Genomic DNA, 23,672 nt, shown 5'->3' on the forward strand with positions numbered 1-23,672 from the left:
GGCCTAATCAGCAGACAGAGAAATTACGCGCCGGTATTAAAAATTAATATCTGTAAAATTTGATGCATGCTTGTAATGGAGTGACGGTATATTCAGGCAGTCAAGTTGGTTCGCCAGGGGTACTGCGGGCGAGGGTGATCACAAAAGGCCACCATGGAGTGGCAAACGTTTCCCTAGAAAGTGAGTGATGACTATTTTTTAAAACGAAAGTACTACACGTGAGTCAACCACACTAAAGGGCAAACATTACATCATAAAAATGCAGTCCAGTTATTTTTTGTTTGAGATTACGGCATAGATTACTGTACATATTATCCATGGTTATGATTACTTACCAGATCTAAAACATAAAATTAACAATAAGTGGTGACGGGGCAGGAGGCTAGTTGTACATGGCAATTGGGAAAACTTAGAAGATGCACCACAGAATAAAGCTATTATGTGCTATGCATCTTAACTCTCTTTACAGATGGGATTTGACAGTGCCTCAAGATCCAATCTTGAGATAGAAAATTTTTCCTTTTTGTGGTTCACTCTTTGATTAAAAATTGTCTTCAGAGCTACTATCCAACTGGTTTTAATCCACTATGCATAGCTAAAACTTTATAAATCAATAATCGCTTGTATGCACATAATTCCTTCTTCCAGATCCTTTAAAATTGCTTCCAGATTTGCAGTTCTGTTTCAAAATTTTTCCTACAACGTTTTCAGCAAAATGTCATGCAGTGTTACTAAAATATAATAGGGATTACTTACTTAGTAAAACGCTTAAGTTAGTCGTTCGTGTATTTATGCACCCTACTTTCCTTGGTCGCGCAACTCACTACCGTGAGTCTTGATAATTGTCAAATAGTTAAAGTGAAGAGAGGACAAAGTGCCAGTACAGAGGAAAACTGTAGGGATTTCTGACTAACTAGTGGGATCTCCCCCAACATGAAAATATCCTTTTCTGGTTCTATAAAACAAGTATGTCGCCTGCCTACACTGGCTCTACTTGGCCACACAACACACTTGATATAGGTTTTTTAATAATTTTGTAGTACTCTAATAGAGCACACGTTTTTTTCTGAGCACTTCAATACTAGAATATCCACAGGAGTTATCATTCTAGTGTACTAAACTAGAATTTCATTTATAAGGTAGAAATTAAGTGAGTGAGCAACTGACAGCAGTGGTAGAGTAGTAAGGGCTTGGCGTGGAGGTCCCTGGCTCAAAACTTTTCCCGACATTTTTTACATCTCAGTTACTGTTCTATTAGAGTATCTTGATCACGCTTTTTCACATGTTTGGTTTTGCTCCTTAGCTAACTCAGCGCTTTCAAACCACAAAAGTTTACACTACGATGGTAACTTCATGCACAGACTGATTTTCAAGTTATTCCGTCAAGCGGATCACCCTGTAGGTGTGACAACAAATCGCTTTTGCAATTTTCAAAATGTCCATTGTTCTTGATTCAATCTCTATGAAAATTGGGCTGTAAATGTGCTGCATTATGCTCTTACTGCCCTCCAAATTTGAAGTCAATCGACTAAAGCATGCGCTAGTTATAGCGAGTGGAGAAAAAAGAGGCAGATGATGAAGAAAAATATGATGAAAATAAGACAAACTTTGAAGGTGCATATCTCAGTGATGGCTGGGAAGATTCAACTCAAATTTGGAATAGGAGGTACCCTACCCCGAGGGAGTTTCCACAGAAAACTGGTTAATTTCCGTTCGGGCACTATTGAGCTATGAAAGCGTGAAAACAGCGTTTTCTTGGTTCCTGTAAAATGCACACTTGTCTGTCACGCATCCGCACTAGTTGTACTTGTCCGCATGACACATTATCATGTCTTGATCTTAGCCTGAACCATGTATCTGGGAAGGTGGTTATGGAGGTTTTATTTGGGGTGACTATGTCAAGAAGTTTGACTGCAATGAATTTAATGACAACTATTTCTGTACAGATTGCAAATGATGACTGAATATTTATTGTTTACAACCCTAAGGCAGTTCAGCTCGGGGTAAAGTTGTGAGTTCCATATAAGTCATCAACCCAAGCATGCTTGTAGCCAGCAGTTTAGCTACTTGAATTGTAATATTGCATACTCTTACGTTCATTCTCTGTGCTATAATTGTTACTGGATTATCAGGTTTATTGTTACTGGATTATCAGGTTTATTGTTACTGGATTATCAGGTTTATTGTTAGTGGATCATCAGGTTTATTGTTAGTGGATTATCAGGTTTATTGTTAGTGGATTATCAGGTTTATTGTTAGTGGATTATCAGGTTTATTGTTACTAGATTATCAGGTTTATTGTTACTAGATTATCAGGTTTATTGTTACTAGATTATCAGGTTTATTGTTACTAGATTATCAGGTTTATTGTTACTAGATTATCAGGTTTATTGTTAGTGGATTATCAGGTTTATTGTTACTGGATTATCAGGTTTATTGTTACTAGATTATCAGGTTTATTGTTAGTGGATTATCAGGTTTATTGTTACTAGATTATCAGGTTTACAATTGATTATACTGAATTTTGAGGGGTAATAGTTTCAGAGGTTGAGCAATGTAAAAAAAAAAAAAAAAAAAATTGTAAACAATCTCAAATGTGATCGCCTAAATGTTAAGATTATTTCTATTCTTGAAATATTTAGATCACATTTGGAATTGTTTGCAAATCCGCAATTTTTTAATTTTATTTTTACATTGTTCAACCTTCTCAGAATATTTGTATATGGAGGTCCAAACTTCGAAATATGAAAAAATTCCTTCTTGAAAATAATTATTATTATTGATGGTTGTGCAGACCTCAAAAGAGTATGGTGCACAAAAAGGGGGGTACAATTGCTACTGTCAATTACATAAAAAAAAGAAAAAAATAAACTTACTGATATTATTTATGCAATATTTGCTACACTATATATACACATTGAAATATTATTAAACAGTTACTAGACCAGCTAGGCTGTGCTTGAATTGGTCAATTTCTGTTAAATCAGTCACTTGTTGGGGTAAGGAATTCCAAATATTATTTTATATTATTTATTATTTTATTTATTGTTAATCAGCAGGACCCTCCAGGGGTATAATGCTGATGTGCAATTACATGTGTACAATTTCAATTAGTTACTTAACTATATTAATTGCAGAGGAAAAAAAAAAATTTATGAATATCCTGAGCTATGTCAGGTATTATTATTGTACATTGTTTTACTGGAGCTGTGGTGTTTCAGCTCCCTGGGATACTATCAGCAACAAGTTGCCTATCATCAATCAATCTGTTATCAATCTGTTATCAATCAATCATGGTTTTACTTTATCAAGCAATAAGGTCTAGTATCCGGGAATGTGCATTGACCGTGTATTTTCCGTTTTGAATTGGAGGTAGTTTTAATTGTTTGCGAAGCGATGGCTGCTCCTGCAGCGAGGATGTATCCGGCGCAAGTGCACACTCGATCTATGGACATCATATTAGCTCCTATCGCGTCTCGCGTAAGTTCTAACTAGCGTTCGTATTAATTTTTGATTGAGACTTGCCTATGCAGCAAGTTTGTTGACAAACTACTTATCGTAGATAAGCGTGATTGTCTCAATAGATTTAGTTTAACACATTTATGTATTGTTCCTCGCCAGATATCACAGTTGTTGATCCTTTGCGAATCTGCGTCTAGCGTTGTGTCGGGCACGCCCCCTTCAGGGATACAAATGAAGCTGTCTAGCCTACAAGCGGCCATGGTGGAACTAGCGAGTGCTGCAGAGCGAACAGTTGAACAATTTAGTGATGATGTAAGGCCAATAAGTGTACGCAGAATTGTGATGTTCGGGTAGGATAAAGGAATACGAGCTGTGAGGCTCTAAAGGCCTAGATCCCACCCTGTGTCTCAAGGGGTTGCTGTGGCCCCTAGTGGGTAGTATGTAAACAATATCTGGCCAGTGGTCTATAATCCTCCAGCTCAATAGCTATCATATATGGCTGAAGTTCTGTACTTCATTCTCATTGTAGGAGTTATCACTGGAACTGCCACAAGCCTGTAAGAAGACAACACAAACTGGTCACAAGATAGTGGAGACTGCTAGCAAGTTGTGTTCTGGAGTGAGGAGCCTTAATGGAGACCAGTTAGCTTTTATCACAGCTAGTAGCCAGGAGTTAATGACTGTTTGTTTCCAGGTAAGTGATGATACAAACTCTGCTCCCAGTACAGCAGTGAATACCTACCCAGCCACCAAACTTTGTGAGACTATAGATGGTTACTTTGTATACTAATTACGCATTTGGGGATTTTTAAGGTGGCTGTTGACCTTACTACACAGTGACCTTAGTAAGTAGGTAGCTATACATATTTGGCCATGCCTATTTGAAAAGTTGTTGCTCGGATTATTACAACAAAATGGGTCGGTCAGTAGACAAAAAAAAAAAGAAACTAGTTAGATAGCTAGTTTCATTTGCAGACAAGTGATCACAAGCCATGTTACATTATTATTAGATATCATCTATGCCTTTTGAGAGCAAAATTTTACTCACTGACTGTTTTATTAGAATATCTTGATCATTAGCACGTTAATTTCTAGGTGTCACGTGATCTGATATTTTTCTTTTCTTAATTACTTTCTACACAAAATTGGGTAAGTCAGATCTGAGCAACAACGTTTCAAATAGGTATGGCCTTACGTAAATAACACATTTAGGATTTTTCAAACAGGTTTATAGTAGCAACCTAGCTTTACTTGCATAGCTAACCAGCTATCAACCCTAGCCTATTAACCTAGCTAACTAGCGCTTACCATAGGTAGGGATATATCCCTAAGCAGTCCATTTTTGTGCTGCAAGTACTATCAGGGTAGTATATATAACTAGTTTGATACCAGTTTTACTAGTTATTGTGAAGTACCAGAAGTGTAAATCCTAGTAATTATGATTCCTAAGGTGGCCCAGTTTCGAGAATTTACATCCTCAAGTTTACATGATAATAGAGGGGCATTAGATACTCTATTATGTTTTCTTCTGGCATCTTTGTATATGACAGTGTGTATGATGTATACATGAAGGTGTTGGTGGCATGGGATGCTGCTGAGGTCCGGAAGATTGTTGATGCTGCTAACTTGTTACTGGATCGATTACATCTTGTGGAAGTGTCCAAGTCTATGAGAGGCCTACTGATTTGTTTGAAGGTTGTGTAAATGATCTACTGAACAGACAACGCATGCTCGTTATGTTTTTCCCTTCAGGGGTTTTCTGAGCCACTGTTTGTGATGCTTGCCCTTTTGGACAAAAGAATAAAGGTAGTTGCGCGTTAATATGTGATAGTACATTATCAATATGTTCTCTCAGGAGCTCACTTCACCTGATATAAAGAGGAATCTCCTTGCCAACCTAGATGATTTGAAACAGTGTATACCGAAGTTGACTGCTTCTACGCAGGCTTGTATCAGGAACCCTCATGATGATAATGCTAAGGTACAGAAATTAGTATGTCATCGTATGTATCAAATCTTTTTGTGTGTAGCATTTCTGTAACTTTTATGTGACTGAAGTGGAGCGGACAGTAGGAGAGATCATTGTCATTGTTCAGAAATCTGTGCCAACAATGTCTACTATCGTTACACCAGTTAAAGTTGTTTCTGAGCAGCAACCACTCACCCGAGCTGCTACTGTAGAAAGGGTTTGTAGCTCCTCTGCTTGTGTTGTGATGTCATAGTGTGTTCACAGGCTCAGGTGCAGCTCAGGTCATCACTACGATATTCAGACAGTTCAGATCTGGAACACAATATCAATGCTGTTCTGCACAATAGTATGGCTGTGGCCCATGTCAGCAGAGATGTGCTGCGTAACAAAATAACACAACTCTGTACTGAGGTATGTGTGTAGTGTGTGTGTAGTGTGTGTGTAGTCTAGTCTAGTGTGTGTGTGTGTGTGTGTGTGTGGTATAGTGTAGTGTAGTGTGTGTAGTGTAGTGTAGTCTAATGTAGTGTAGTCTAATGTAGTGTAGTGTAGTGTAGTCTAGTGTAGTCTAATGTAGTGTAGTGTAGTCTAATGTAGTGTAGTGTAGTCTAATGTAGTGTAGTGTAGTGTAGTGTAGTGTAGTCTAATGTAGTGTAGTGTAGTCTAATGTAGTGTAGTGTAGTCTAATGTAGTGTAGTGTAGTCTAGTGTAGTCTAATGTAGTGTAGTGTAGTCTAATGTAGTGTAGTGTAGTGTAGTGTAGTCTAGTGTAGTGTAGTGTAGTCTAATGTAGTGTAGTGTAGTCTAATGTAGTGTAGTGTAGTGTAGTGTAGTGTAGTGTAGTCTAATGTAGTGTAGTGTAGTCTAATGTAGTGTAGTGTAGTCTAATGTAGTGTAGTGTAGTGTAGTGTAGTGTAGTGTAGTCTAATATAGTGTAGTGTAGTGTAGTCTAATGTAGTGTAGTGTAGTCTAATGTAGTGTAGTGTAGTCTAATGTAGTGTAGTCTAGTCTAATGTAGTGTAGTGTAGTGTAGTGTAGTGTAGTGTAGTGTGGTGTAGTGTGTGTGGTGTAGTGTAGTGTAGTGTAGTGTGTGGTATAGTGTAGTGTGTGTGGTGTAGTGTAGTGTAGTGTAGTGTGTGGTATAGTGTAGTGTAGTCTAGTCTAGTGTAGTGTAGTGTAGTGTGTGGTATAGTGTAGTGTGTGGTATAGTGTAGTCTAGTGTAGTCTAGTGTAGTGTAGTGTAGTGTGTGGTATAGTGTAGTGTGTGTGGTGTAGTGTAGTGTAGTGTAGTCTAGTGTAGTCTAGTGTAGTCTAGTGTAGTGTGTGGTATAGTGTAGTATAGTGCACTGCATGCCCACATGTAGCACCTGCTGTGTAGTGAGTGAGGCAACAGCTGCAGTTAAATTGTTGCCCAGTTGCTGTTGTTGCTCCCTTGAATAAAACTTTTCTATCATCTACACAGCTGTTTAAATGTGTGAAAAGGCTGTTCACAAAATCACACAGGGTGCCCACACATTCACTTGTGAGACATGGTACAGCCCCCCTGTGGGGTACTAGTTACCAGCAGTGACTCATACATTGTGCGCAGATGGCCCAGTAATTCACTGGGTAGGTATGACATTGTATATAGCAGCAGAAGACTTTGTGTATGTGTGTGCATGCGCGTGTGTGTGTGTGGTGCTTACATATAAGAGTGCAGCACCTGCTGTGTAGAGTGCCTATGGTTTAGTGTACTCTTCACTCTCAGGTTGAAATACTCTATAAAGAGTTCAAACAACAAAGAGAGATGCTAGCTCTTAACCCTACCTCGGCCAAGTTGAAGTGAGCACACACTCTCTTGACTACAGAACATCACAACTATTCCATTGTAGGGTTGACTGTGATGGGAGGGCAGAAGTGTTGAGTGCAAAATTGCTATTGTTAGAGAAGACAGTGCAAGAAGCAGTAATTGATCAAATATCTGATGCCTTCGTGGGAACATCAGATCCTCTCAACCACCTGATAACTGCTGCAGTGGCCAGCCAGGTATGACACATACTCTGCTAGTTTTCTATTAGTTGATGTTACATAGTCATCTTCTGAGGACAGTGAAGATGATCATGATCTGTCTAACAAGGTCATACTGTTCAAGAAACACTCTAGAAGACTTAGCCAAGTTGCTATTAATGCTGCTGAAGGTGCCACTGATCCATCTGGTAAGTTTGTATTATCAAAATTCAAACCCACAATCGGTTCCTATAGTGGTTGGTATAAATAAGATGAGGTGGGTTGAGGTAGTTGGATTTGTATGACCTTCATTGTGAGGTTCATAAGGGAGGTGATGATGGGATGTCACTCTGTTGTGAGTGAAAATGTGCCCAAGTGTTTTTGTTACGCACATTAGCCCTCTGATCCTACATTGGTGTAAACAAGGCACCGCTTTTAAAAGAATACAAATCAGGGGAGGCTTTGCTGTGGAGAGAGAAGGCTTCTGACTTCATGTTTATATAACTTTGTGGACCATGTGAATTTATAAACAACAATATTTACCCATGCTGATATCATTAGAGCAGGCATATCCTTCTGCACACACCCAGCCTCCTCTCATCACTGTGTGGCCACTTGTATATGAAATGTTAGCTACGGTAAAAAGGTTTTTCTCTTTTAGTTGGGACCAAATCTTTGTCCTTATTGTGGACTATTGTGTTGAAAGTTTGTTAGGATAAGCTTGTTAGGATAGTGTTTATATACAGTACAATATATTAGAGGTTTGCTGTAGTATCATACAGTACAATATATTAGAGGTTTGCTGTAGTAGTAGTATCATACAGTACAGTAGTAATGTATATGTCTTATACAGTTGCCCAGCGTATCAAGCACACAGCTGACCAGGTAGAGAAGCTAGCTCCGCAAGTGGCATCAGCTGCTCTGTTTGCTCACAATAATCCCAGTGATCAGCATGGTCAGCAACACCTCAGCTTAGTGAAGGATGAGTGGACCGCTAAAGTGAAACAGTTGACAACTGCTGTAGATGAAGTTACTGACTCGCAAGATCTTCTTGTTGCATCTGGTAAGATATGTAACATCAAGTTGCTTTTGTTTTTCCATCTATGCCATTTTGGAAAGAATTGCTTTGAGACAATATACTATTTTCAGAGGTGATGATTCGTGAGGATATGACAAGATGTCGTGATGCTATTCAACGTGGTGACCTCCGTGATGTGCAGGCTACGGTGGCAGCTATTGAGAGACGGTGTCGCCGACTAATGGAACTGGCCAAGAATGAGCTGAAGGTGACAGAGGACCCCATGCAGAGCTATGCCTTAACTACCACCATATCTAAAATGGAAACTGGTATGTTTGCAAGGTAGTATGATCAAGAGTTCACAATATTCCATTCCTAAACACTATTATAATCTCTTGGTAATACTGGCAGTGAATTATTTTGTGGCTTGTAAAACTTCTACTCCTTGGCAGAACCACCACACAACTAAATCACTTTAATTGATTTTATAATGATTCTATGTATTTGAATGAAATATTAGTCATAAATTAGAAATACCGACTCACAATGTTAGTGCACTCTTGCTTGTAGAGAAATTGTGTAATAATTGCTTACTGTTGTTTACCTCTGTAGCATTGTCCCATATGTCATTGACATGTGCTACATTACTATCTAACGTTCATGATGTTAGTGCTCAGAAAGCTCTGGCTGGCTCACTAAAGCAACTGGTGACCCTGACCAAGGAGCTTAAACAAGCGCTGGCCATGAAGAAAGCAACTAAAAGTGTTGCTACCTCCACTCCACTTCCTGTGTCTCGTCCAGTTGTTTCCTCAAGAGGAACACAGTACGACATGACCACCAGTCATGTGATGCCACAGGACACACCATACATTTCTATGCAGTCAACAATTAGTCCAATACAACATAGCAGTATTCGTGGACACCAGAAGGCTCCGCTACAATATTCAACTCCAATTGAGAGATCACTGGGGCCATACTCCCCAGCAACTCCGAGTTATGTAAAGACAACAGCTTTGAAGAGATCTTCATCATATGGTGAACACTCTCATGGTTACAGTAAGAGTTACGTCACTGGGGATGCTGAAACACAAACAGCATTACCAAGAATGAGGGACCAGAACTTACAAACACAAGTTGATCATCAGGTTTCCTACTCTGCTTATCCTGTTATGGTTGATGCATCTAGTTCTACCACTAACCTGTTTGACCAGACACACTGTACAGTGGCACTACAGACAGACACTGACCTCCTCACTGATGCTAGTATTAATATTGACCCTCATGGCCCCTACGCTGCCTATGTGTTACCTGGTCAACGACTAGTCTCTGCTGTACTTGGTGGAGATGCTGAAATTGCTGAAGAGCAGATTAGTGAGGTTCAGTCTCGTGTTAACAAACTAGTAGAAATGGGACACCAAATTGTAACTACCTGCCCTGAAGACGGTCATTTGATACGGTAAGTGTTTCTAATACTTTGGTGTATTGGACTATTCTATTCTTTTTCACAGGGAAATACGTGATACCATCTCAAGTGTTAATCAACTTACAAAATTGTTAATAGCTCAAGCCGTAGATCTGTTGTCAGATTCTCAAGATCTTTCCAAAGCCGAACAACTCAAGGAGACTGGTAGGGAATGGGCAGATTCTGTACAAGCATTAGCAGCTGCAGTGGAGAAGGGTAGTCAACCATGGGGAAAACCTCCATCTCGTTTGGCTGCAGAAGCTGCCAAAGGAGGAAGCCAGTTAGAATATGAAGTAAGACGACTACTTGTTAACACTATTAGACAGTAATTCACACTTTCCTTAGATCAAACATGTCAACCATCAAACTGAACAATTAGTAGATGTTGCGATGACAACAGTTCAAGCAATTGAGGCAGATAAGAAACAACATGGTGCAGATACAACCAACCATATACAAATAGTTAGAGTGACGGCATCAGAAATAGCCAAACTAGCTCCAGTATTGATTAAGACTGCAAGAGAAGCATCATCTAATCGATCATCAATGGAAAGCCTCAACTTGATTTCTCAAGAATGGGCCACCAATGTGAGTATACCCATTACCCTGTCCCTCACTGTATTCAGTTGTTACTACAGGCTAAACTGTTAGTACATAGTGTGGATGCCATCACTGACCCTCCCACCTCAACAGTTGACTATCTTGCTATCTCAGCTAAGAGTGGTGACCCACAATTGTTTGCTGACCAAGTTAATAACATTCAAACTCTGACAGCCACTCTACAAGAAATTGCTCACAATGCTACCATGGGGTAAGTCTAGACTGACCAGCTGTTGAAATACTCTAATAGAACATACAAAGATAGTATTTTCAATTTTAAAAAAATGAAGTAGGGATCTATGCAATAAAAAGTAATGAAACAAGAGCTGAATGATGGTATTACAGCATAGCTCGGTGGGAAAGTCCCTACTTTGGCACTGAATAAAATAATTGCTACAGCTAATGTGCCAAAGTAGGGACTTTCCCACTAAGTTATGCTGTAATACCATCATTCATCTCTTGTTTCATTACTTTTTATTGCATAGATCCCTACTTCATTTTTTTAAATTAACAATTTTAAAAAAAATACTTGTAGCTCAGGGACTGTTCTATTAGAATATCATAAATGCATGACTGCTGTATTAGAGTATCTCCAGTCAGACAAGGGGTGTACAGCTAGCTACACCAATAAAGCCTTGTTTTCTGTTTAACAAATAGTTAGATTGTGAAGGAGTGTGGTCTCCGTACTCTATCGCAATTAGTCAACCTAGATGGGTGTAGTCACAAACCTATCGCGAATTAGTCTGGCGGTGCCCGCTCTTTTGCATGGCGCATATCCCAATAGCAAAGTTGCAGATATCTAGCTAGTGTACCTCTTATAGTAGCGCCAGGACTGAAGCACTTCAAAAATCCAGCTCTGAAATAATTCTGTGGCGTCTAAATGTACTACTGAAAGAAAGTGTTGATACGGAAAATTAATGCCTCAATATGGTTTCATTGGAAGAAGAAGAAGACAAGCAGCCTGATTGAAGATAAAAGAAAAGACAAGGGGGCTTACACTCATCGGAACCCCAAAAGGCACATCCCACTGGTGAGTTTGTTATTGTGATGTAAAATGGTGACCTTGCACTGCTTTGTTTAGTCTCTAGCCTTGCGACTCTGGTCAGGCAGTGAGGCAGTGAGGCTAAAATTTGAGTTTTGGTGATTTTTTAAAATTCTATATCCAGCCACCTGTTAGCGTTTTGTTTTATATTGTATATCATATGAACTAGTACTATTCCGTAATGGTGATTTTCGTCACGTAAGATGTTTCTAGGGTGCTTTTCAAAGGCGGAATTTTGGGCAGGGCGTGAAATTTTCAGCCCGATTCCTACTTAAACGGTACTACCGTGCCGTTTGATAGCCAATACAGTAGTACCTTCATTATCATAATGGAGTAAGTGTATGCTCTATTAGAGTACTGTAGAGTCCAGTTGTTAAGTGTACGTGCTTATCAACCTAACTTTATTATAAACAGATTAGGAAATGAGCTTAAACAAATTCACTTATAGTATGGAGTGGTGAGGTGTTCTGATAATGGGGAGATGTTCTGCTAGTGGGGAGATGTTCTGATAGTGGGGAGATGTTCTGATAATGGTGAGGTGTTCTGATAATGGGGAGATGTTCTGATAATGGGGAGGTGTTCTGATAATGGGGAAATGTTCTGATAATGGGGAGATGTTCTGATAATGGTGAGGTGTTCTGATAATGGGGAGATGTTCTGATAATGGGGAGGTGTTCTGATAATGGGGAGATGTTCTGTTAATGGGGAGATGTTCTGATAATGGTGAGGTGTTCTGATAATGGGGAGATGTTCTGATAATGGGGAGGTGTTCTGATAATGGGGAAATGTTCTGATAATGGGGAGATGTTCTGATAATGGTGAGGTGTTCTGATAATGGGGAGATGTTCTGATAATGGGGAGGTGTTCTGATAATGGGGAGGTGTTCTGATAATGGGGAGGTGTTCTGATAATGGGGAGGTGTTCTGATAATGGGGAGATGTTCTGATAATGGGGAGGTGTTCTGATAATGGGGAAATGTTCTGATAGTGGGGAGATGTTCTGATAATGGTGAGGTGTTCTGATAATGGGGAGATGTTCTGATAATGGGGAGGTGTTCTGATAATGGGGAGATGTTCTGATAATGGGGAGGTGTTCTGATAATGGGGAGATGTTCTGATAATGGGGAAATGTTCTGATAATGGGGACGTTCTGATAATGGGGAGGTGTTCTAATGTCATTTATACAACTAGTATATTGTGTTATTGATGATCAGGTGTTCAGACCCAGAACTGATCAAGATAGTAACCGTCACTGGTCATAAGATTGAGAAGCTCTCAGCTCAACTCGTAGAATGTGCTAAGGAAATGACAAAGGCATCGGACGCTACTGAACACGACACAGCATCAGAACAATTCACACTTGTGAAACACAAGTGGAACTCTAATGTAAGCCACTACCTTAATTGAAGTCACATGTTATTCACTTCTCATAGCTCCAACTACTTACCACACATGTTGATGACCTGATCAGCAGGATGGCCGCTCCTCTTAGTAAACTAGTTGGAATTGCTGTGGCTATCAGTAAAACAGAGTCAGAGACAACAAAACAACATCTGATGAATCAGTTTGCTGCAATATCAGATCATCTCTCACAACACGTTGGTGTTCTTGAGACAACATTTGACCAAACAGTTTTAAGTGTACACAAAGATAGCACAGTTAATAGCGCTGGTGCTTCAATTAAGATCCTCAGGAAACTAACACCTCACTCAATAGCAGCTGCTAGATCCTTAACAGGTCAGATGAGAACTGTTTAACATGTGTGTATCATTGTGTTGTACAGATGACCAGAGCTTAGCTGTAGTTGAACACTTTCAACACTTGAGGAGACAGTGGGCAGCAAAGGCTCAGTCCCTATACACACAACTGATCAGTATTACTAGTGTGGATATGACACCAGTACTGGGTATGGCTATTAGTGCTACTTTATAGTATTACTACTTTTTAGCAGTTACACTGTAACATCTTATCTTTTAAAATTCTGAAAACTATACCAACAGATCAGGTCTTTGACAGTGAAATGACACAATCTACACATTTAAAATTTCATGTGGAAAACAAAATAATGATGTTTGGTGCTACGCTTATTGTCCTTGTTGTGGTGGGCTTGCATATATGAGCAAACTTAAAGGAGAGAATAGGAACCCTTTGCTAACAGTTGTCGGCAAAGTACATGACTATGATTTAATTCAGTTTAAATTTTTGCAAGGGTTGTTTGAAGTTTTTCTCACCTGTGCTTTGCCTCATAAAACAAGACAACTTTTTGTGTGGGTAAATGAACAACATCCACTGAATTACTTTTTGTTTTCTACTTTTGTGTATACTTTCCAGAGTGTAATATCCTCTCAACAGCTTGTCAGTGATAATGCTTTAATCACAATGTCAAAAAAACATCCTAATTATAATTTTAAAATGAAGTAGGGATCTATGTAATAAGCAAGAGATGAATGATGGTATTACAGCATAGCTTGGTGGGAAAGTCCCTACTTTCGCATTGAACAATATTATAGCTAATTTGCCAAAATAGGGACTTTCCCACTGAGCTATTACTGTAATACCATCTCTGGTTTCACTACTTTTTATTGCATAGATCTCTACTTCATATTTATTACTAGTTTTAGTTTTTGTTGTAGCACAGCTAGCTACAGTGTAACTTGTGACTGTTCTATTAGAATATCACACATGACTGTTGTATTAGAGTATCTTGAATCAGCCGAGGGGTGTGCAGTTAGCTAGACCAATAAGGGGTGAGGTCATCTTGTTTACTGTTATGTAAATAGCTAGATTGTTAAGAGGTGTGGTCTCTGCACTCTATCACTATTAGTCCACCTGGATCTTTATTTGATTCCTTCCTCTTGTTTGTGGGACCTTTGGTGTCTGGTCTCCATTTGCTCTCTCCAGCCTTTTTTTCGATAGCTGACAGATCTACAGTTAGAAATGGTTTGCCACCAAAAGATTGCTAGAAGACAATTGCTGTAGCAACTTTCTGTAACCCTAAAGCCAGGATAATTCTTCGCCAGTATGCTCTCTCCTCAGAGGATGATTTAGATTTCGGTTAAGTAACATAATGCTTGTTTGCAAGTACAGTAGGCTAGTCTGGGTAGTGTAGTTGTTTTCTTTGTAGTAGGTATATAAGTTTCTGTATACTTAAATTTATGGTACTTATTTGATGGGTGTGGTCATGAAGCTATCGCAAACGGGATCCCAATCGTGAAGTTGCAGATACCTAGCTAGTATTACTCTTATAGTAGCACTGGGACTGAAGCGCTTTTGAAATCCAGCTCTGAAATAGTTCTGTGGTGTCTATTAAATATGCTGCTGAAAGAAAGTGTTGATATGGAAAATTAATGCCTCGGTATGGTTTCATTGGATGAAGAAGAAGACAAGTAGCCTGATTGAAGATAAAAGAAACGACAAGGCACAGAGGGCTTACACTCGTCAGAACCCCAAAAGGCACATCCCACTGGTGAGTTTGTTATTGTGGTGTAAAATGGTGCTTGCAACTGCGATCAGGCAGTGAGTGAGTGAGGCAGGCAGCAGACCAAGTTTCTAGTTTTGGCGATTTAAAAAAAATTCTATATCCGGTCAATGGTAAGTGCTTTCTTGTTTTAATTTTTAATGCAGTATTTCATGTTAAATGGACTAATATTATTCCATAAAGGTGGTTTTCGTGGCATAAGATGTTCTTATATTAAGGGGATTTAATCTAAGTAGGGATCCCCCCAAAAATGATACATGCCGCCTAAAATGCTGCCTTCAAAAATCATCCTAGAGACAGCTATGTGGTATAATTGTGTTACATTTAGTGTACTATCTTGTATAGCTGCATTTGAGGATATGATTGGTGTCAGTTTGACAAATGGGACCACTTCTTCACCCATGCCAAGGGCACAATCTAGTGCTGACATGTATAATGCCTCACCAGCCCCTAGAACCCGGTATGTGTATATATCTTATCGTGTCACGTATATAATATTGTGCAATAGTCCATATAGTCAAGCTGACACAAGTGAGGTAGTGAAGAGGAAATCCCACTCATCTACAGAAAGACCAATAACCATAGCCGTACCACAAGAGGCCACTCCATCGTTCAATTCTATCACTGTAAGTGTCCATTTATATCTGATGGTTAAGTAACTGTCGTGTATAGGCCGCAGCTTTGAATTTACATCAGGAAGCTGACCAGTTTATGTCAGAAGGAAATCCTATAATATCAACTGCCAAGGAAATGTCAGATCACATGAGGCACTTAGCAGAATACAGTAAGGGACGAGGGATCATTGAGGTTTGTGGTATACAATGCACTAAATGATTTGTTGATTGTAAACTGTTGTAGACTAAAGAGCAGATGATTGATGCAGCCAAAGAGATAGCCTCTAGTGCTAGAGTCATCGTAGACTATGCTAAGAAGATTGCCCAACAGTGTACAGACTCTAGGTAACTGATCACATTACAACATATAGCTAATTGTAATTCTTTGTAGGATGAAATACACTTTAGAGCAAAGTGCTGAGCTTATACCCACACTGGGTACTCAACTGACCATCATTGCAACAGTGAAGGCATCTTCAGCTCCTAGTGATATTTCAGTTAGTATATTATACTCTAGCCTGTTTGTTGTGTTCACTAGAGCCCCTTTGAATATTGAAGAGATGAACACGTGTTTTCTCCCAATACTGTGTTGGAGTAAATTTCATGTTAACATATTTGCTGCTACATTTTTGTTCCCAATATAGAGATTTTTAAAGCATCATAACTTGCTCGTTCTTGTTTTTATTTAATTCCACTATTAAAAGGGCTTCATATCACAAGCTGACTCTTAAGATCCTAGCTCCCTGCAGTTATATGGGTTCTAGCTAGTCATATAGTGGGATAGTGGAGAAATGTTAGTACAATACATTACAGGCAGATGTGATGTTAGTGAAGAATGCTCAGAACTTGATGGAGGCTGTGATCAAGACAATGAGGGAAGCTGAAGCAGCCTGTATGAAGGTAACAATTTGTAAGATAGTCAACTGCTCACTGTATAGTACTTACTGTAGGGACTGAAACCTTCAGATGATCCAGAAGACTTAGAAGCAGTAGCTTTAGCCCTAAGCTGGAAGAAGAATTTGTATCATCGTCGTAACATGGAGTCTGTGAGAGCTCCAGTCGGTAAGAAGGGACTGAGACGGATAGACAAATCAGCAAGTACCTCATCAATGGTGGACATCATTGAAAGAGCAAGAACAAGTATTGGTAGTCCACCAAAATGCTAACATGTTTACCTTTAACATTAGCCACTAAAAGTTAATGTTACTTACTATAATGTATATTGTCAACTTGTTTTCATTCCGAATTGTCAACACCAGTATGCGACATACATACAAGGAGAACAGCATGAATGAATGATGTTGTACAGTTGTTAAGCTACAGGATATTTGCATGACTGGCTTAAAGTTGATAAAAGCTAAAACTAACAATGTCAATCAAGTTGTATACTGCAACTTCCCCAAACTTGTTTTTCACCAGGATAGGTAAAGCATGCCCCTCCCTTCTTTATAATCACTTATAGTTAAAAATACCATGGAGTACACTGTCTGGAAGAGATGGACACATGCATGTACAACAGATATAAAGCTGCCATACAACTTTATAACTGGTAGTTGGCCCCTGACAACATGGATATTTATAGTGTGCATATCTTGACACAGTTTGCTATATACATCATTTGAACATTTATTTATTCATTATCTAATAGGAAGGGGTAGCACCAAAAGGCTAAGCCTGCACAAGGGTGTTTCCCCAACACCTTACATATCTGCATACAAAACACAAAAGCACACAAACAATATTATAGAAAACATATTTACAAACAAAAAGCACACACAAAATGTTACGTGGTACCAAAAATATTACTCTTAACAACATGTTGAAATGCATCATGATAGAATATTAAAATGAGATCTTGTGCAGATAAATGGTGTGTTACCAAAAAAGAGAAAAGGAATGAATTAATGGTAGGCTGTGGCAGAACAAGAATGGGGTGAAGATGCAATGGGATGACAAAGCGTTGATGTTTTCAATAAAGCCTTTTGGCCATATTATTTTGCTGTATACATATAAAAAATGATCATACTTGGAAGCATCTGAGTCTGAAACATCTTAGCACAATAAATTACTCATTTGGTTCTGATTGTATGAAGCCTTTAGTAGATTATGAAACAGTGTTACATCACTGCTGCAGTGTTCCTGTGCTTGTCCCAATGTGCAAAAATTATATCTTTTAGTGGGGAACTATGCGTATATTCTATTTTTTTTTTAAATGTTCTTTTATTTCTCCCACTGTGGTAGTAGATTTTGTCTACTCTCACAAGGATAAGTACATCCTCATCTCCATCCACACCTGGTTTATGTATATTCTCCTTCAAGTAATGTGACCATCAATATTGTAGTCAGATATCTTGCAGGAGTTGTGCATGGCAAGGTAAGACTTTCCTGCAGTGATCACATGGGATATTTTCTTTGGTGCTTATCTTGTCTTTTATGCTTTCTGCTGTGTCTGAACATTAATTTTGGCTTTGAAGATAATTCCATCAGGCATGCTTATTTGTATTCATCCATCGAGACTATTGGAGGAAGTACACATGTCTCATTCAAAGCCAGGCCATTTGATGCTAACTTTTCAAAGAAATTCAAATATAACACCCTTAAATAGACTGTAGGTTAAGTGTCCTCCTATATACAGACTGTGCTAAAACTAAATTTTCTCACTTGCTCTGTCACAACACAGATACACATATTAGCATGACTCAGTGCTACACGTTTTGGCAATGATATTTTCTCTGACCTGCCATTTGTTAAGGTTTATGCCAACTTGCAGAACTTATGTATACAAGCTAGCAAGTCTCCTCCAGCAACGATTCCAACAGCTATCATTGCGACTGTATATTTTTTATCCACAACACTGCTAGCTCCATTGTCAGAGTTGACATGCATGCCCTTTGGATTCTGACCACCATCTCCAGTCAGCTACTATATAATTCCTGCAAGCAGAATACCAACAACTGTTAGCAGAACTTGATTGTTTTGACATATTCCCAATTTTTGTGAAACACTGGAAGTGAATGCACCTGGCTATTATCAACATTCTAAGAACCTGTTGTATTTTGTTGCCTATGTACAACAAATACTGGAAACTACTGCAAAATATACATCTAATATTTAAGCCTCTCAGAGAATATTTATGGTGTGGAAATGCGGTGAGTAGCTATCTCCAGACCCAAACTGAACTAATCAATATTAAGTAGTCTACCGATTGCATTTCATTCCTTGCCTGTCCACATGGATAACACTATTCTGTGGTTGCATGTGACTGAGGATCACACCATTTTACATTTCTTATTGTTTCAATCGGACGGTCACTATCAATCAAATACTGTGACATAATCACACATGCCTTAACACTCTTTGTCAAACCTTTGTAGCACTTCTAAGCAGTGAGCTCAATACTTGCACGCAGACTGGGAATATAATATATGCCCAGAATATTACTTAACTGATTTTTTCCCATCCAAACACAAAAAGAAGTGCCATAAGAGATATAGCTCGCTGGCTGCAAATGCAATGGACAGCTATTGTGTCTAATAGAGAAGTCACATGCATGCTATTTGTTTACACATCAAATTTCAGCTAACTCAGTTACCCTTTTCTAAAATGTAGCTAACAATTGCATGTATACAAGAAAATACACTAACCATATAGTTTTACAACAAAGTTTAAAGGAGTTATATATACTTATCCTCTGTTTATATAGTGCATTTATGCACAAAGCATGTATATCAATTAGTTATGTCAGTGCAGCTTTTATCCAGAAGATCTCGAAGTTTGGTAAACTCTTGTATTTCTGTTTGCACTTCAATAATTGTTTTTTCTCGTATCTCAACAGCTGCTGGATGGGGCTGCTTTTCGTGGATCACTATTGCTGAACCAACTAATTCATACAAATTTAAAGCAACAGCAGCTGACCCTACTATTACTGCACCAATAGCAGTAGAATATAGTGGATTGACAAAATACTTTACACTCAACTCAAATGCTTTCTGCAAAAACTTGACATCAAGCAAGCCTTCTTTTTTACCAGTCGTAAATAATGTCCACAGAAGTTTACATACTGCCTCTGCACCAAACACTTTACACTTTACACTAATATTGTAGCACATTGTCTCTATCTTCTTCCATGACTCTGCAAGGCCTTTTCTATAATCAGTGTATTCATCAATTGCTTGTTGAACTCTCTTAAAGAGGCCATTATTGAGGCTCTTCTTTACTATCTGAGTGCCAACAACTGTGGCAGTACCTACAGCTCCAACAGCTCCCCCAGTAGCTGCCGTAACACCTCCTGCCACTACTCCAAACAATGAGAGACCACCAGTAACTGGGTACAGTAAATCACATTCAATATTCACATAACTTATCATTAATACCTGGAGCAAAAAATATTCCTACTGCAGCAATAGCTCCACCTGCAGCTGTGTGTGAAAAAAGACTAATAATGTAATAATAGTAGCATGACTAATAATGTAATAATAGTAACATGACTAATAATGTAATAATAGTAGCATAAGGGAAACAAGCATTTTTATTGAATATATAGATAATCATTATATAACATGGCAGGAGTGCAGGAGTATAGTATTGGCAGTACGAGAGCCTTTTACAACATAAGATATTTAATATTTAAGACTGCTGTGTGACATAGCTGCGGTTTAGTAATAATTATATGGTTTCATCTGCAAGCCTAAAATTGCTGTTTCCATTTTGCTAGCTTTGTTTCTTGAAATAATTAAAGGATACATTTCACATTACTGTTTGTTAAAGCCAATGTTTTTACATATTATTCACTCTGCTACCATCATAATTTTTTCATTATCATCACATTATTTAGCTTACATGTTGTAGCCAAGAATGACACATATATAGCTGTACTGCACCATGCATGACCATGCAAGCCATCAAACCACTTAGCCGTCTGCTACAAGGCCACTATATCAAGACACACGGTAGTGTACAAGGCCACTATATCAAGACACACGGTAGTGTACAAGGCCACTATATCAAGACACATGGTAGTGTACAAGGCCACTATATCAAGACACATGGTAGTGTGTCATGGGGCCAACAAAGCCAGCGTGCCATAACCGTGAGTATATTCAGTGACAGGAAAAAAGAAAACAACATTTTTCACACATGTGAAGCTTCTCCAAAGCTGTCTGCCAGGTAGGGTAGGCCACACAGCAAAGTTGCACCAACCATTTGTGAGATATGGGCATTCAAAGTTTTGATTTTCTTCTTAAGCTGTAGGGGGCTATGTATTTTGCAAAAATTGCTATAAAACGCAAATGTGTAACTTGATTGCCTCTATCTTTGACACAAATGAAGAGCATATAAAAGTGAATTCATGTGCCAAGTTTGCTATGAATCTGATGAATATTCAAGAAGTTATGAGCTGTGTTATGAGCTGTGTATTCACATTAAAAAAAAATCAAACTTCTATCACAGCTACAACTTAATTAGCTAAAGTTTATAATCTACCAATAGAAATACTACATAGATTGTTCTATGTATGTTCTATTTAAGGCTGAAAAGAATAGTACGAATATTCGTTATCCGTTCGTTAAGGAATATTCTTATTCATTAAATCAGACAATTACACATTTAATTACTTCTAAAAACTGAAAGCTGTCATTTTTAAACGGTAATTCATCATCTTTTAAAGACATGTATGTAAAGGACTTTCATAATAAATTGTAGTAGTTATCAAAGTGATTTGTCCTTTTGAGCACCTAATTATACAGAAAATCCTTAAAGAATGATTCATTAATTCATTCATTACTTTGAAGAATATTTGGATTCTTAAATTGATATTCATTTCATCCCTATAGTTCTATTAGAAGGTCTCAAAATAATGTGCGCTCTATCAGAGTATCACAATAATATTGAAGTAAATCATATACAATACATTTATAAGTCTCATCAATAATCATCATTGTATCTGTATAGATAAGAAGAAATGTGAGTAAAAAGTCAGCCAAAGTACCAAGAAGCACAAAAACAGCCAAGCTGTGAAAAAATGGTGCGGATTTAAAAATGAGAATCAAAGGAGGTGGCCAAGAAATGGCTGCAATGATAATAAATTTAAGAATGCACACAGCCACTATTAAAATTTATTAGCATTGACATACTTGGCTGCCACCTTTCACTTTTTTCATTTTTAAAGCCGCACCATTTTTTATAACTTGGCTGTTTTGTGTGGATACGCTACAAGCACATCACAATTTATTAAAAACTTGTTTGACTGTCAGCAAGCATAATCAATAGTTTATAACAGGGAAAGTTTTCCTAGCTGTTCCGTAATGTTCTAATTTGATTGTTGTACAGGATCTAGGATTTGGATGTGACTGATAAGGGCTTAAGTAATCTTCTAAGAAAACGTGACATCATTATGTTACATTCCTTTCACACCCTACAAGCAAAGACATAAACATACATGACCACTGTTAAAAAAAAAAAAAATCATTGCATACATCTGCTATTATGCTTGACCTCAGCTCTACCACTAAATGTATGACATATGCCTCCTGTAATAACAGGTGGTGGGAGTTGTGAATTCCAAAGTGTGGGTTGTGAGAAGAATAAACATATAACATTTCATTTGATGTGTGTAGTGACTTTGTGTGTGTAGTGACTTTGTGTGTGTGTGTGTGTGTGTGTGTGTGTGTGTGTGTGTGAGTGTGTGTGCGTGCGTGTGTGTGTGCGTGTGCGCACATGTGTATGTGTGCATGGCTGCATGTGCATGTGTGTGTGCAGTGAGTGTGTCTACACGTGTGTGTAAGTACTGTATATATGTGTGTTGTGCATGGTGCATGTGCTTTTTTAATGTCTGTGCATAGTGTAATTGGGACAATATAGATCAAAGCCGGTATACTATGTATTGTGATAATTTGTATATATGGATATACCTATATGAGCTCAACCCCCATGTAACTCACAAAAATATTATTATTACTTCCTGGGATGGCAGCATCCATTTCCACTGTATGGGCACTATTATAGGGACCCACTGAAAGCCTGTCTATAGCAAGGAGTCATGCAGAAACATGTCACTAAAACTGCAGAAAATAAATTCCATGCAGGCCAGATCAGGTGGTGACTTGTTTTAGGCCACTCCAAACAAATTTTCTGTTTCCCGTCAATCAGTGCAGCTATATGGCATATATACATGATACTGTACAGGTCAGCACCTGGTAACATGTTCTGATTCCCTAGCAGCTGCTACACAAGCTTTCGGTATAGCCTTTGCAGGTCCCTATATTGGAATAGTGACCCTATAATAATAGATCTTATAACTCATGTACTTGTCAGTTCATGTGCCAAGTTATAAGAGGAATTAATAGGTGGTACCCGAGGTGGTACCAAAAGTTGACAAATTTCACGTTTGTGTTATATATTCATGCAACGTAAAACAAGCTGAAAATTCCACCAGACAGTTTGCTGTATGCATGGTTGTGCCCATGCAGGTAAACAATGCTTGAAAAGCTTTTTTTCTTTTTTTCTTTTTTTTTGCTTGAAAAGCTACCAATATACATGGGCCGCCCGTCCGCATGCATGCATGTAGATTATGCTTGAGGGTATATAGGGCGGATAATTTATTGGCTGCCTAGGTATAACTATATAGACCGCCTCATCTTGGTTATATGTATATAGCTATAGCACACAGCCGGCATGCATATACATGCAGTCTTGAAGTCTGACCTGTCAGAACTCCTGCAATTCCAGCAGCTCCCCCAGTAACCTTTGCAATGGCAGAATTATAGTGATGTGAATCTAACTCGTCTGCAACTTCATGGAGCTTTTTAACCAGAAGATCACTGTGATTTATCAGTCTCTTGAGCTTAAAAAGCACATCTGCGCACAAATCGAATCCTTTTTGCGCATAAAATTCCCTCACAACTCTTTTCAGTGCTTCATCTGACATGATGGTATAGCTATAATATATTGCTAAACGGATCACCTAGCTATATAGCTACCGAGTAAAATAGCACTATAGTCTATGTATATATACTATAGAACCCAACGTGCACGCATCTCAAATTAGCT

The 23,672-nt window shown here is 38.4% G+C and overlaps 2 protein-coding genes across 4 annotated transcripts; one reads left to right on the forward strand and one right to left on the reverse strand.

Annotated features, from left to right (window-relative positions):
• The first annotated feature begins 34 nt into the window (after positions 1 to 34).
• Positions 35 to 16,884, forward strand: LOC136236494 (vinculin-like). 3 transcript variants are annotated; one of them, XM_066026650.1, is made up of 27 exons: positions 35 to 180; positions 3,622 to 3,774; positions 3,992 to 4,156; positions 5,035 to 5,157; positions 5,215 to 5,268; positions 5,318 to 5,443; positions 5,493 to 5,648; positions 5,696 to 5,842; positions 7,175 to 7,248; positions 7,299 to 7,452; positions 7,499 to 7,622; positions 8,267 to 8,476; positions 8,563 to 8,760; positions 9,044 to 9,887; positions 9,940 to 10,186; positions 10,239 to 10,481; positions 10,532 to 10,704; positions 12,749 to 12,920; positions 12,968 to 13,271; positions 13,318 to 13,440; positions 15,358 to 15,472; positions 15,521 to 15,638; positions 15,685 to 15,819; positions 15,871 to 15,971; positions 16,018 to 16,123; positions 16,440 to 16,526; positions 16,577 to 16,884. In XM_066026650.1, the coding sequence occupies exons 2-27, from the start codon at positions 3,694 to 3,696 to the stop codon at positions 16,790 to 16,792; spliced, it is 4,596 nt and encodes a 1,531-aa protein (XP_065882722.1). In that variant the 5' UTR covers positions 35 to 180; positions 3,622 to 3,693; the 3' UTR covers positions 16,793 to 16,884. The 3 variants fall into 3 exon arrangements, with proteins under 3 accessions (XP_065882722.1, XP_065882723.1, XP_065882721.1); XM_066026649.1 differs by lacking the exon at positions 35 to 180 and adding an exon at positions 3,328 to 3,480; XM_066026651.1 differs by lacking the exon at positions 3,622 to 3,774.
• A 2,315-nt stretch (positions 16,885 to 19,199) lies between these two features.
• Positions 19,200 to 23,600, reverse strand: LOC136268477 (uncharacterized). Its single transcript, XM_066063831.1, has 3 exons — positions 23,328 to 23,600; positions 20,000 to 20,044; positions 19,200 to 19,950 (listed from the first exon to the last, which is right to left on the reverse strand). Exons 1-3 carry the CDS (start codon positions 23,548 to 23,550, stop codon positions 19,355 to 19,357), a joined length of 864 nt encoding a protein of 287 aa, XP_065919903.1. The 5' UTR covers positions 23,551 to 23,600; the 3' UTR covers positions 19,200 to 19,354.
• Between the last annotated feature and the right edge of the window lie 72 nt (positions 23,601 to 23,672).

The sequence above is a fragment of the Dysidea avara genome, chromosome 10 (genome assembly GCF_963678975.1).
Source record: "Dysidea avara chromosome 10, odDysAvar1.4, whole genome shotgun sequence".
In the NCBI taxonomy this organism is placed as follows: domain Eukaryota; kingdom Metazoa; phylum Porifera; class Demospongiae; order Dictyoceratida; family Dysideidae; genus Dysidea; species Dysidea avara.

What these genes read in the sequence shown, in the direction of transcription:
- LOC136236494 (XM_066026649.1), top strand. Translation starts at nt 3,397, where the DNA reads ATGGCTGCTCCTGCAGCGAGGATGTATCCGGCGCAAGTGCACACTCGA. An exon ending in GCTCACAATGCTACCATGGG is followed by an intron (nt 10,705 to 12,748) that starts GTAAGTCTAGAC and finishes ATTGATGATCAG; the next exon opens with GTGTTCAGACCCAGAACTGA. An exon ending in AACACAAGTGGAACTCTAAT is followed by an intron (nt 12,921 to 12,967) that starts GTAAGCCACTAC and finishes CACTTCTCATAG; the next exon opens with CTCCAACTACTTACCACACA.
- LOC136268477 (XM_066063831.1), bottom strand. Translation starts at nt 23,550, where the DNA reads ATGTCAGATGAAGCACTGAAAAGAGTTGTGAGGGAATTTTATGCGCAA. An exon ending in AATTGCAGGAGTTCTGACAG is followed by an intron (nt 20,045 to 23,327) that starts GTCAGACTTCAA and finishes TTTCACACACAG; the next exon opens with CTGCAGGTGGAGCTATTGCT. An exon ending in AGGAATATTTTTTGCTCCAG is followed by an intron (nt 19,951 to 19,999) that starts GTATTAATGATA and finishes TACTGTACCCAG; the next exon opens with TTACTGGTGGTCTCTCATTG.